The sequence below is a fragment of the Psammomys obesus genome, unplaced genomic scaffold (genome assembly GCF_907164565.1).
Source record: "Psammomys obesus unplaced genomic scaffold, mPsaObe1.curated_primary_1811, whole genome shotgun sequence".
Classification (NCBI taxonomy): Eukaryota; Metazoa; Chordata; class Mammalia; order Rodentia; family Muridae; genus Psammomys; species Psammomys obesus.
In genome coordinates, this window is record NW_026596143.1 from 5,166,314 (window position 1) to 5,180,867 (window position 14,554).

At 36.0% G+C, this 14,554-nt stretch overlaps 1 protein-coding gene across 7 annotated transcripts in view; it reads left to right on the forward strand.

Annotated features, from left to right (window-relative positions):
* Window positions 1-14,554, forward strand: part of Nrg1 (neuregulin 1) — a 192,368-nt gene that overhangs the window by 161,832 nt on the left and 15,982 nt on the right. For 3 of the 7 annotated variants that reach the window (XM_055593338.1, XM_055593340.1, XM_055593336.1), the window contains one exon: window positions 10,627-10,694. In XM_055593338.1, coding sequence (XP_055449313.1) covers window positions 10,627-10,694 — 68 coding nt within the window. Of the gene's footprint in view, window positions 1-10,626; window positions 10,695-11,261; window positions 11,653-14,554 lie in introns of those variants that run through there. The other 4 variants (XM_055593337.1, XM_055593335.1, XM_055593339.1 and 1 more) reach the window with 2 other exon arrangements.

Below are 14,554 nucleotides of genomic sequence, written 5' to 3' on the forward strand. Positions count from 1 at the left end.
GAAGAAGAAGAAGAAGAAGAAGAAGAAGAAGAAGAAGAAGAAGAAGAAGAAGAAGAAGAAGAAAAGAAGAAGAAAATAGTCTTCTTAAGAAGCAGCAGTGCCAAGACAGCTCATGTTGTGGGAGGATGTGTGGTGGATTTTATCAATGGAGACCATTTACCAAGGCAAATCATGTCTTAGAGTGAAGCATAGAATTTTAATCTTAGATACTCAGCTAGTAAAGTTTTTATGTAGGAGTCTCATTAAGCTTTTTTAAAAAGCAAGATAAAAATGGCCAAGTATAAGGAAAGCCAGTTTGCTTTATATGTGTATGATACTACGTTAGGTATATTAATTAAGATCACTCTTAATGTTAAAATTAGTTGTAATCATAAGAATTATTCAGTTGTGTCTGCATATGGCCAGTTTTCAGTTTTAGCCTTCAGTCCTGCTGATTTGCTATAAAAAACCTCACAATATGAGAACCCACCCCACATATTTATCATGGTGAGTGGAGATGAGAACATTTTATAGCCTCCTATAAGAGCTTCTATCACATGGAAAATGGAGATGCAAAGAATTACAACCTGTAAGATGTGAGGTTCATTTATTTTACTGGAAAACAGTGTAATCTTAGGCATAAAATATCTTTGTGTTTTAATAAATCTCCTTGAAAAAAATATACGTAAATTATATTTCTTTAAAATTTCCCCATTTTAATCAATTCAACTTCCCTATTATCTATGTCTTGCATTTTGACCTCTGTAGAAGAACATCTAAGGCCACTATGTTTTAATGACAATGATGAAATGCGATTATTCCTTATCACAGCCTTTGCAAAGATTTACAGGCTGCATGGGTGCATACTATAGTTTCTGAATACCTCTAAGGAACCAATGCAGTTATTTTTCCACATATTAATTTCACCTATTCTCAGCCCTCCCTTATCCTACACAAAACACACAACTGCATGAGTGCCGTTCATCTCTTCCATTTTGGTACCATGCCAACAGCTGTGAGTTTTATTCACCCACACAGTGTCTCATTAAACTTTAAGTACTATCCAGGAAAAGAAAAAGTACTTCTGTTTTTCTTGGTAAATCTTGAAGTGAAAAGCTTGTTACATCTGTAGTAATTATTGAATTAGCAAACTGAGAATGAACACTTCCCACCACTCAAACCAATTGTCTGGTGAATCAGGCTTATCTTTTAATTCTTAGAAAATTACCTTTCTTTCCTTCTTTCCCTTTTGTTTTAACAAAAATATTTTTAAGGACTTTTTGTTTATTACTTTCCTTTTTATAGAGAAAATCTTTAATATCTTTGATTTCAGTTCTCCCTTATTTTTTAGAGTGCAACTTGATTGAGGCATCAAAATAAACCAGTGCCTTCATTTATGAATAGGAGTACTTAGCCTGACATGGTGGTGCATACCTATAATCCCAAAACTTGAGGAGGTAGAGACAGGCTAATCTCTATGAGTTCAAGGCCAGCCTGGTCTATAAAGCAAGCCCAAGACTACACAGAAAAACTGTCTCAAACAAACAGAGCAAACAAATAAAAGAATCAGAGTACTTACATGTATCATAAAAACAGATCAAGCCTTGTTAAATGAAAAACTTTTTTGATAAAACCATCTTATATTAAAATTATCTATAATGATAAAATAATAACTCAGAATTTTTAAAAAGTCACATAATATGTATATCCTATGGTAATGTATTGTTCACTAAAGCACTTGAATAAAAACGGAAAGCATAAAAATGTTCCATTGGCTCACTGAGGTCCTGTCTATGAAGCCAGTTCATAGTTTCCATATGGCCCATCTGCCCAGAGCAAAAACATTGCTGAAGCATGAGCCGCATTATTCAAAGTCAACTTTATCCTTGACCAAAGACATGACTCAGAGGCACCACAAGCACAGAAGTTTCCAAGGAATCTCTCTGGGCACCTAATCCACCTTTGTCTTCTTGGGAGTTGAATTGGACTTTACAGCAAATATCTTTGCTCCCTCTGCTTAGAACAAGGTATACCAAATGGAATAGCCATAATACAGTTAAATAGTTCTCATAGGAGAGGTTTGATGGCGACATGGATTTGCCCGTGGGGACTAGATCTGGATTTGAGCATTGGTTCTCCTCTTTTATATTACTCTTCTCTCTTCAGATAAATTTAAGATTTATAAAAAAAAAAGTATTAGTTACTATTCCAGATTACAGAAAGAGGAAAGAGGAACTGAAACGGTTCCTGGCTTCTGATGCTCTATCATCCTATGGTTCAAAGCAACAAAATCATTTCAACATGAAATTGTCCAGATTCTTTCTTCACTTCCCTTCTGTCCATTGCTCTGAGCAGTTCAGTAGAGAGCTGGCTTATAAAATATGAATGGGATGTTTTTTAAGCTAAACTTTATTTTTACAACAGACAATACTTGTAAATGTGATATGTTGCCCAGTGGACCGATACAGGCTTCCAGTGTGGGATTTGGATTTTAACCACCAATTTTGTTAAGAAGTCTTTTGTCCTTCCAATTTCAACCCCCTGGACACTGTCTTAATTTATAACATAGAATTAATATGTTCTCCAAAACTTTCCCCCAGAGAATCAGAAAAATTAAATGAGTTCATTTCTGCTAAAGTACTTTTAACTCCAACAAGCCTTTTTTTTTTCTTTTTTAAGAATAAAAAGTAAATGGTACTATTTTCTCTACAGACACTGAAAAATAAATATGGTCATGTTACCCTGTTTAAATCATGGTTAATCCCTAAGTTCTCTCTCTCTCTCTCTCTCTCTCTCTCTCTCTCTCTCTCTCCCTCTCTCATTTGTTTTGGTTTATTTTGTGGGGGAGGTGAGTCAGGGTTTCTCTGTAGCCTTGGCTGTCCTAGAAAGCTTTGTAGAACTATGCTAGCCTTGAACTCAAAGCAATATGCCTGCCTCTGCCTCCCTGAGTACAGGGATTAAAGGCACCATGCTGGCTCTAAGTTTACTTATAAGTTTTTATGGCTTTTATGAAGCCACCAGCTAGCTTTGTAACTTTGCATATGATGGATTATTTACATCCCTAATCACCATATTAATATCTTTGTTCACCAAAGATTTAAAAAAAATCAAAATTAAAACTCAGAAATCAATCTACTTTAAGAGATAGTGTTTCCTTTACCCTGGTCTTGTGAGTTTGTATAATTAATATTTATACATTTGTGTAGATCACGCTGTATTTATTGTTAAAAGATCATTACATAAATAAAACTGTTAAAGATAAAGGCACAGTAACATGCTACTCTAACTTAAATTCAGTAAATGAAATGATAATATTTGTCTGTAGACTGCTTTATGGGAAGAGGCCCTTTTAAAAACACTGGAAAAAAAAACATAAGTCATAGTCTCTGTTCCCTAGACGTTTTACATGTATAAGGAAATGAAATGGCTAAGGAAGTAAAGTATTCCAAATAGCATGGTGCTGACTTTTACGGTAACTAGAATGTAAAGGGAAAGAGACTAGAAACAGGAGTGTTTACAAACTTTGTATAAGTCCTTGCAGTATACTAGGCTTTCCTTGAAGAACTCCTTTTCTTTCCTTTATTTTTTATCAACATAAAGAAATGTTTATTCTGGCACTCTTCAAACAATTAAGTTTTATAATTTTTCTTTCCTCCCCCATCTCTCTCCTTCTTCCCTATATTCTGTTCTCCCATCTTAGTAGCATCCTTCTTCTTTCATACCACATGTATCCTTACCCCTGCTCCCTTGTCCTTTCTTCTTTGTTTCTATGTCCTCTTACCTAATTTTATAGCCTATCCCCATCCTCATGCCTCCTTATATACAGACACACAAATACTAAATTTGTAGGATCTGAATATGAGAATGAACACGGTGCCATTCCTGTCCAGAATAGCACACCTCTGCTCCAGGAAGGGAAACAAACATAAACAACTCTTTGGGTAGTGCAATTAGTTAGTTATGTGTTCTAAAGGCTGAACAGGGAACTTCACACATTCTGATGGCCAGTAAGGAGCCAAAGTAACTTTGGAAGCCAGGAAAATAACACCATGAACAGAAGGATATGTTTAGCTACACGTGATATGAAAACCCAGCGACTGAGCATGATTCAAAGAAAAAGTCAAAGACACTAGCTAAGGCTAAGGTTTCACAAAATACTGTCAGAGTAGTAACAGAGGTGGTGTCTGTGCTGTTTATCAGCCAATGAGTTGACACAAACAGGCGTAATTAGGATCCATTTGAGTCATAAGAGCACTGTACATGCCATCCTGATTCCAACTGCAGAGGAGCTTTGTTATAGTGAACTTCTCTGTTCTTGGGTGCCATCATATTTATCAGAAACATTTGTGAGAGAAACTGATGGGACTCTTACAAGTCTAGACACTGAGCTCTGGCAACAACTGTCTTCAGTTTCTTTTGTACATAGAATCCTACCACTCTTAATATTTGTAAATATCTTGGATTTCCTAGAGTAGATTGAAGAAAATTCTGCAGGAACCAATTTAGGTGCAGTTCTGTCTAGAATTAGAACATTGTCTCACCTCTGCATAATTCACTTCCTTTGTCTTTCTTGCATCAGATAGCAACCATGTGTGTTTATTGAGTTCCCATGAGACAGGCCTGAGTTTGTGCTGAGCATCTAGGGAGGAACAAAGCCACACTGGCCTCTTCCTGTAAAAGACATGGGCCATTGAAAATAATACCCATGTTTCAGCAATCGATTTAATAATCAATTATTGATGTACTGAGTGTCATGAAGACATTTAGGGAGCTAACAGTATGTTTAGTGAGGACCTTAAGGAATGAAAGACAAAGGCTTTGTAAAAGGGACAGAAAATATGAAGCCATCACCTTAAGATGGTCTATGTTAAATAAAAATGCACTGTTTTAAAATATTTGTATTAAATAATTTAAAAGAAACCATTTAGATGCCTTGTCATAAAGTAGGTCTGTTAGCACAGAGAGAATGAGAAATGCCTCAGGGCCTTTTAACTGAAGTAAGAGTATCCCCCACAGAGAAAGACAGACTATGGATGAGCAGCCAGTATGTCATTTGTCACTGTAGCATGGTAAGATACAGGATGCATTGATCCCATATCGACTGAAGTTGTTTGCCTTGACTTAAGGATGCATCATGTTGGATAAATGCTCATGAGAGTTTTAGTCTCTGGTTGAGCATTTCACTAGAAGGAGTACAGAGTTTTAGGTAAGGCCCAAGGCTCAGGCAAGGAGAGTTGTGTTCTTCAGCACTGCCACACTGACTGTTAGTGTGGAAACACAACATTTGAGACCTAGGGCAATATAGAAGTTTGTGTGTCTGTGTGTGTGCTTTTCCTCAGTATTTACTCACGAGCCCTATGAGGCCACTATATATATTCGGTTATCTCATTGATTGGAAGTTAGTCCCAGGGTCATAATAAAAGAATGGGAAAGCACATACCAGCTGAGCAGTAATGGGAGGTATATGCTTGATCTGAAAGAAACATTATTGGAACACTTTTTTATTTAGTATTTTCTTTAATGATGTTAAGGAGGACATTCTCTTGAGGAAATGAATGGCTTTTGCAGATGACACTGTAAAAAGCACTAAAACACAAATTAGAAAAACATATATAAGCCTCAAGTAATTTCACTTAAAAGCTGATAACAGAATAAGATTCATCTTAGAAAAATGCAGACTAATAGTAACAATACGTTTGGGAGAAAAATAATCTACAACACAGATACTCAGCCGCCAGTGAGTAGGCGAGCTCTGGCCAGAATACCAGACCAGCTACAGGGTGAGAAAAGTCTGTGTTTGCAATGTGATACTGTAGAAAAGCAGCCCAGAAGTCTGAGTGCTGAATCCACGGGCAACTGAGGTTTCCAGAGTGACAGCAGGAGACTTTGACATCAAGCACAAACTAGTCAGTATTCCCAAGAATGAGTTTATTGATGTTTCCATGAGTTGATTTTTTTCAATATCAACACCAAGTAGATAAGTTCATGTGTTTTACAGTGTAAAAGGAAATGCCACAGTTAGCACTGAAGGAGAACAGAAAAACATGTATTCTTTCTGACAGGGTATTTTAAAAACTGGCCAAATGTTTCATTGTGAAATGATGACTAAATGGGGGTTGGGGGGAACATGGACTGTCGGCTTTCTTCCCTCTAGTGTTCTCAAGAGACAAAGATGAAACTAGGAAATGAAGGAAGATGTCTGAAGATGGTTTACAAGTTGACTGTAACTGATAGTCTATAAAATTGGCCAACCCTATATAACCAGATATTTCTTGGGAATTTTTAAACATCTTTGAGTATGTCTAGAATATTAATATGTCTAAACTAATTCTCAAAACACATGCATCTATGATTGAATCCTTAGTAAATGTATCCGGTCATTCATTATTGTCATTATTAAAATATTGTCATTATTAAAATAGTTTTTATAAAATTCAACTATGTATATTAATTTAATTAAATGAGTAAATTATGATTGCCAGTACTCCTGGTTTGAACGATTACAGAAAATTGTTAGGGATTGCTAACTGGATAAAAGAAAATTCATGTACCTTAAAACTGAAAGAAAGGCTGTGATCCTCACATATGAAGACAAGACTATATTAATTATAGCTGGACTCTAGGCTAAAACAACTTTTGGCATTGCTTAGAATTTATCTTAATATAGACTTAAATGAAATTATTTCATCAGGCACTATGTAAAATTAAGAATACATAGTACCATTTTATGTGTCATTTTAAGGCTAATGTCATTTTGAAAAATCCTAGTATTTCTGTTACTGCTGTTAGACAAAAGTCTTTGTTAGATCACAGTTATGCTTTATTGAATCTTAGGTAAATTGGTGTTTAAGCAACAAGATTTAATGCTTAGGTAATAGGCTTTCTCTTAAATAATCATAGCCCATTCTCTTTAACATGGCAAATAGTGTTAAAGGTTTCTTCTTGGGGAAGGAAATCTCCAGATACTGGTAATTTCTATTAAAACTTATTTGAGAATCCACAGAGGAAATTCTATTATAAACTATAAAGATAAAAAGTAGATGTTAAGATTAACTTGTTTTAACAAATCAGTTTACTTGTAGAAGTTTTTGGTGTACAGTTCTTTAGAAGATACTGCAGTTAGAATTAGACATCATGTAAGCTCTAGGTTAGGCAGAAGAGATAGAGTTTCTGTGTTATCGACCACCATTCACATTCATCAGAACATAGCTAGCACAGTTAAAGAAGTCTAGGCCAGGCATATGACAAGGCACAATGAGAGAAACAGGGAAGGAGTCCCTCGTAGAGAAAGGAGATGGAGTCAGGGATTCACAGAAAAAAAGCAGAATTTTTATTCCATTAAGAGTAGCTGTATCCTTTTGGAGCTCCTGCTCCCTCGAAGTCTTTCTATCTCCCCCTTCTTTCATAAAATTCCGTGCACTCTGCCCAAAGTTTGACTATGAGTCTCAGCCAATAGCTCAATCAGTAGTCTTTCAGAGGCCCTCTATAGAAGACTCCTATCCTGTTCCCTGTCTTCTGCTTCTGATGTCTATTGCATTTGCCTTTTGGAATGAGGATTTAGCATCTTCCCTAGCTTCTTTAGGACTATAAATTTTAGTATGTTTATCCTATATTATATGTCAAATAACCAATTATGAGTAAGTATATACCGTGTGTGTCTTTCTGTTTCTGGGTTCCCTCACTCAAGGAGACCAACAGAGTCAAAAAACTGGGCCCTTGGAGGCCTGCAGAGACTGATACCCCAACCAAGGACCATACACGGAGAGGACCTAAAACCCAGGCTCAGATGTAGCCCATAGACTCAGTCTCCGAGTGTGTTCCCTAGTAAAGGGAGCAGGGGCTGTCTCTGGCATGAACTCAGTGGCAGGCTTTCTGATCACCTTCCCCTGGGGGCCTTGCCAGGCCACAGAGGCAGATGATGCAGCCAGGTCTAATGAGACCTGATAGGCTAGGGTCAGAGAGAAGTGAAGGAGGACCTCTCCTATCAGTGGACTAGGAGATGGCCATAAGAGAAGAGGGTGAGAGGGAGAGATGGATTGGGAGGAGATGAGGAAGGGGGCCACAGCCAGGATACAAAGTGAATAAATTATAATAAATAATTAATAAATTTTTTAAAAAGAGTAGCTATATCTTGAACAAAAATTATTATGTTACAGTGTTATTGGACCAAGTATTTTGTATGATCATGTAACAGAACTAACCCAACATTCCACAATGATAATCTCCTAGAATACACACAAAATTCATAGTGGAGAATATATATAGGAAAGTTGTTTTGTGTGTTTTGTTTTAAACCCTATTTGTATAGTTGACACATAGCCTTTCATCACAGGTCTGTCATTTAATATGCCTAAACTGTAATTTCCTAAAAAATGCCTTACTTCTCTCAATTAACTCTTGATTACTTAGCTATTTATTCAAATCATAGTCTTTGAATATGCTCAGTATGAGCAGTTCTTACCTCGGGTAAACCTTTATTTTCCACCTCCTATCTGTCTGTCGGTCTGTCTGTCTTTCTCTCTCTCTCTCTCTCATACACACACACACACACACACACACACACACACATATATATATATATATATATATATATAGAGAGAGAGAGAGAGAGAGAATTGATGTTATGCCATATTAATTATAGAAAAATAGATTATGGTATGCTCAATATGATATTTTTAGTGTTTTTCCAAAAAGCAAACAAGTAGATGAAATGGTCACTGTGGAATGTATCTGTAATTCTAGACTCAAGTATAGAAATATCTTGTAGGATTATGGTTCTGAATTCATGAGCAAACAAACAAAAGTTTATTTTGTTCAGAAGTGATTTGATCAAATGAGCTATGTGGAGTATTTTTTCTTTAATATCCATCTAGGCATTCTTATTTAAGCATGTAAGATGACGTCTTTGTGGAAATACTCCTTCCTACTCCATAGGTCAATTCTTATATATTGTTCTAGGCAGATCTTTCTCTAATTCCTACAGCAAAGAATTATTAGCAAAACAATCAGTTTTTCCAAGTGTTTTCGAGACTTTAATGGAACCATCTCGGCACATTTATTTATTGTATAGATTTATTGATAATCTCTTTAATGTTTATTTTTATAATTATGTATATGTGTGGTAGGGAGTAGGTGCACATGAGTGCAGGTGCATATGGAGGCCAGAAGAGGGCATCAGATTCTCTGGAGCTATAGCTACAGGTAGTTGTTAACCTATCTAATGTGGTTAACAACTACTAGGAATTGAAATTGGGTCCTATGCTAGAACATCATACATTCTTAACTGCTGACTCATCTCTCTGCCCTACTGATGTTCTTCTTAATGACCACATTTACACTGTCCAAGCAGTCATGTGATAAGAATCCTGGAATTGATAGTATTTTTGTAACTCCATGCAATCAGAAATTTTCATGTTTCAAATTACTTGACAGCATTTTGTTTTGTTTTGTTTGTTTTCCTATTGAGTTTGGCCTGAAAGTTAAAGAAATCACTCTTAGGTTGGTATAACTAGCAGATTTATTCACATATTTAATGCCAAAATGATAGTGTTCTGTCTTATTTACTCTAGAGATGGACATATAAAAATCACAAGTCAATACTGGCATAGGAAATTTTGTTAGGAAGCTTTGTGACAGCTATGATGAACTATATGACTGTGGGTGTTGAACATTCAGTTATGAATTTTTACCTCTAAGTATACTTGCTTTCTAGAACTCTCCAATACCTCTTTATTAGGACATGATATTAGGTAAATTAACCCCAATCTAAAATACTTTAAATGCTAGATTTAAAAGCAGTATGAACAATAAAGGACTTTCATGTCTAAGCATGGCTCCATTGTCTGGTCTTAAGAACAAAAGTATATCAAGAGTCTTGAATTTTGACAAGTAAATTGATATAAGCAAATAAAATACAACTTTTACGTAAGTTCAGAATATTCAACCATAAACATAAAAGTGGCATTTCATATGTACTTCTGTATAAGGATAACTTTTAATTTCAAAAGTGTATTTTTTTTTCTTTTAATGGAGGTAGTTGGATGAATGAAATTATACCAACAAAATTTTACTTGGATTCTTTCAATGATATTAAAAATAAGGCTGAATTTGTAAGACTTGAGGGGGTAAAAGAAATAGGAATTATCACTTTCATTGAGAATGAAAGTGATTTATTTTGCTTCAATATTTCAACTTAACAGTTTAGCAAACAGCTACGAAATGAGTAGAAATCTCAGAGCCTGTACAACAAAATGGGTAGAAACCCGAGTACATACACAATAAGATAAAAGGCTCAAAGTCTTTCATTAACAAAAGAAGTGAGTGAGACCACAAGAGTTAATATCTATGGCAGCGTTTTAACACAGTGACACCCAGGGTGAGGCAGGCTGGAAGCAGCCTCGCCTCCCCATTCAGCTCACAGCCTCTGTAGAGTTAAATTTCAGTAACTAATCTGAAGACTGAAGAAAGCAACAAAATCAGTAAGCTGCAGTTTGGCGACACTGGGTTTCTCAGTGTTGTGTCTTGTCTTTTCTGTGTTGTTCAGCACCGGGTCATTTTTAGGACTCCATATCCCCTGGGAGGAAAGGTACCCAGCTGAAAGTTCAGTGTCTTGAGCGTTCGATTGCTTATCACATTTTTGCCCTCTAGGTGCCAACCTGGATTCACTGGAGCAAGATGTACTGAGAATGTGCCCATGAAAGTCCAAACCCAAGAAAGTATGTTCAAATAATCCGAAATCTGCTTTTCTCCCCAAACTACAGCAACAATTGCAACCTCTTGGTGCTTTTACAGCTCATTTGTAACTGATTGCTTTTGTTCTAATTATGGCTTCTCCACTCAGGACATAAACCCATTTACTGTAGTCTCAGCTACCTGTTATTCGCTTAGTTCCCAAAGTTAGAATAGGAAGCAATGGCCAGTAAGTTTAGCCTGTGATTCTGGGAGTCATAGCAGTGAACCAACCCCAAACCATTTTCTACCAACTTCTTTGACTAGATCAATAAAATATCATATCTGTTTTGTCATTCCCTTGGAAGAAGGCACTCACACAGAATCCCAGAATCTCACTGTCATACAGGGCTGTAAACTGCAGATTGTCCAAATTTGTAAGCACTGGGGAGATGTCAGAGTCTGAAAGCCATGATTAGGACAAAGCGTCGGTTCCTGAGGGTGAACTCACCAAGTGCAGTCAATGACACTGCAGGAGCTTCTCTCTAGCATATATTCACCTCTTCTCTTTTTCTCTGTTTTTTCTACCATTGTTTTTTTGTTTCTTCTCTCAGGTGCCCAAATGAGTTTACTGGTGATCGTTGCCAAAACTACGTAATGGCCAACTTCTACAGTACGTCCACTCCCTTTCTGTCTCTGCCTGAATAGGAGCATGCTCAGTCGGTGCTGCTTTCTTGTTGCTCCACCTCCCCTCAGAGTCACCTAGAGCTAGAGCGTTCCACCAGGTCTAATATTGACTGCCTCTGCCTGTCGCATGAGAACATTAACAAAGCCATTGTGTTACTCTCTCTGTTTGTGACTGGTCGACCCTGAGTTACTAATAGGTGTGGGAGGCTCCAGATGTTTCTGAAATTGGCACTGCACAATATGATGCGAATTGATAGTCAACCTCAAGGAGGGAAATAATAAAGACATTTCAAACTCGCACTTGTATTGATAAAATAAAATCATTCCACCAAACAGTCCATCTTCTGTATCCAATGTCAACATCCTGCAAAGGCTGTTGTTAGACTGTAACCCCTATATACTTGAAATGATGGTAAGTTAATTTTGGCTCAAAATGTGGTATTCATAACAAATAAACATCACAAAAAGGGTTCAGATGTTTTTCTTCATTAACCACAGTTCACAAGTAGGCATAAGGCAAACAAACAAAACAATGTGGGTAGGAAAATTAACAAGTATTCCCCAGCAAAGGAAATATCCAGGTTTATATTTATGTTTCTTGGGAAATAAGTAACTCAGAATGAGTTTAAATAATTATCATTCCCTTAGTGTGTCTTAGTATGGATATTCATGTTATCTTAAAAGAAAATAGCTATTATTATTTTGAAAACTAATATTTTAAAATATAATAATTGAAATCTAGAATAAGCATGTGAACATTTAATGTAAAACTGACAATTTTAGGCTGATGTCTGTGAGATCATGATGTTTTAAACATCGTTCCTAAGCTGCTTACTTCACCTGATAGCTGACTGCCTTGGTAGCTAAACCAGATGTTTGACCTTCTCCCGTGAACTGGGTTGCCTATGTTTCGGTTCTAAAACCTTCAGAAGACTAAATATCCCATTTAACCATTGCTTATATCCCATTTAACCATTTAGATCACAGAGTTGGTAAGTTTTTCCTATAAAGGTTTAGATATCAAATATTTTAAGGTTTGTGGTGATGATGTCATCATTAAACCCTGTGCTTGTGGCATGAAGTCATAGACAACGAATAAACTGATGGACCAGCTTGCATTCCACTACATCTTTATTGACACATGTTAGCATCAGACTATGTTTGTCAACCCTATCATCAGAAGCACTTTACGTAAATCACTGCAGTTTAAATTCTTAATACATCAAGAATAATCACACAAGCTGGCCATCTAGGTGTCCAAAAGAATCAGAGATTTGCCCTTGTTTCTGATTCATGTGATAATTAAATTTATGCTATTTTCCATAGATGTCAACACTTGAGGGGCAGAGGCTGATCAGCCTGTGAATTAGAGGTGAGCCAGAGATACATAGTGAGACCTTGTCTCAAAAAAAATTGCAAAGATCCACAGATGTTATCAGAGTAATAGTCACGTATTTAGTGAGATGATACTTACAGTCCTGTATAGACTATGTTATCAAAGATTGTTCCATGAGCCATAATTATCCCTTGTTAAAAGCTGGCAAATTGACAATGACAAATTTTGAAATATATTAACTGTATTAACAAATATTTAAATAATAGCATTTAGCAGACATGAAGTTTCTCTCCATAGATATAGTTTTTTTTTTGAAGTAGAGCAGATGGAATGTAGAAATAAAAGGGATAATAGTATTGTATTTAATGAGTTAAAGACACTTTTTGAATTGTGTACTTATATTTAAATAGCACAGATTTAGTATGCCCATGTGATAATATAGGTATAAACCCATATTTAAAATTCAATGAGAAGAGATAACTTCTTCTATATAAAGTATCAGATAGCTACATTGAAGGGAAAGTTGGGTCATTAGATAAAGGCAAGCATTAAAAATTGCATTTTTTTTTCAGAACAGTAGCTTAGTTAACTCGACCACTGGTAACCAACAAAAATTCTCATTCACTCTTTAGCCATTTTCCCTTTTATTTGACATTTTAAAATAACCATTCTGTCTGAAGTGTAGGATGGGCTCCTTAAATAATTTTCTTTTAGTAAGCATTCAGTGGCACTTTCGGAAGACACGCAGGAAATCAGCATTTGAGTTTAACTTGATTTAACCAGGACGGATAGGAAGTTCAATGATGAGGCCAATATATAATGGCTGCATTATTAATGCCACATGTCTGGAGGAGCAAGCGTGTCCAATCAGACACCATTTTCCAGAACCTTGCCAAGGTTCATCTTCTAATCTCTGTGTCTGAAGTTTTCTGTTTGTATCTCTGATAGAAGATAGGAAGACAGGGAAATAAATTTTGTTACTGTGTTCAAGCAACAGTGAATGCTGAAAGGAAATTTAGAGGCTAATCCCATGAGGTCACTAGAAAATGTAATTGTTTATAGACACACGTCTAAGAGAATATAAACAGATTTTAAGAAGAATATAGACTCCTGCCTCGAACAAAGATTTAAAACTTATCAAACCATACTTACAGTTGAAGAATAGCATTCAAAGTAGAATATATAATACTTCAAAGTATTAAGATTAGATGGTCATTCTGATCAGCATATCTCATAGAACATTGATTGACCTATAAATGCTGATTTAAATTATGAAAGAAAGTGGTATGCTTTGTGACAGCCATTTCTTTCAATCTAACATATAAATTTCCTAGGAAAATATCATCCACTTTAGTCAGCCTTAAATCTGACCTATTATAGTGTAATTCCTAGCTAACAAGGTTGTGATATTTTGATCACTACCCTGCGTATGCAGAGAGCCCACACTCACGTGTAGAATTTGTGGAGGAAAAGAGAATATACATTCACACCTCCAGCACCTAGAGGCATCATGGGGCAAGTAAGTCCTGGAGAAGCTCGCAAATCGTAAACAAAGAACAGCTCGCAAAACTAAACAGAACAGCTCACATTATAGAATGTTTTGAAAGTGAGCATTGAGAACTTGAGGCATATTCTCAAAATAAGACAACTTAGCCTTAAAAGTACTTTTGAGTCATAGTTTATTAGCACATAGGTTATTTCATTGACTTCTAAATGTTTTAAGAAACTGTTAAGACAATGTACTTAACAAACATTGTATCTTGCTAACATTAGAATAAAGAACACTCCACATTTGATGGAATTGTCATAAATTTCAACTGAGTTTAAGGTTTTGCTTTGTGTGTGTGTGTGTGTGTGTGTGTGTGTGTGTGTGTGTGTGTGTGT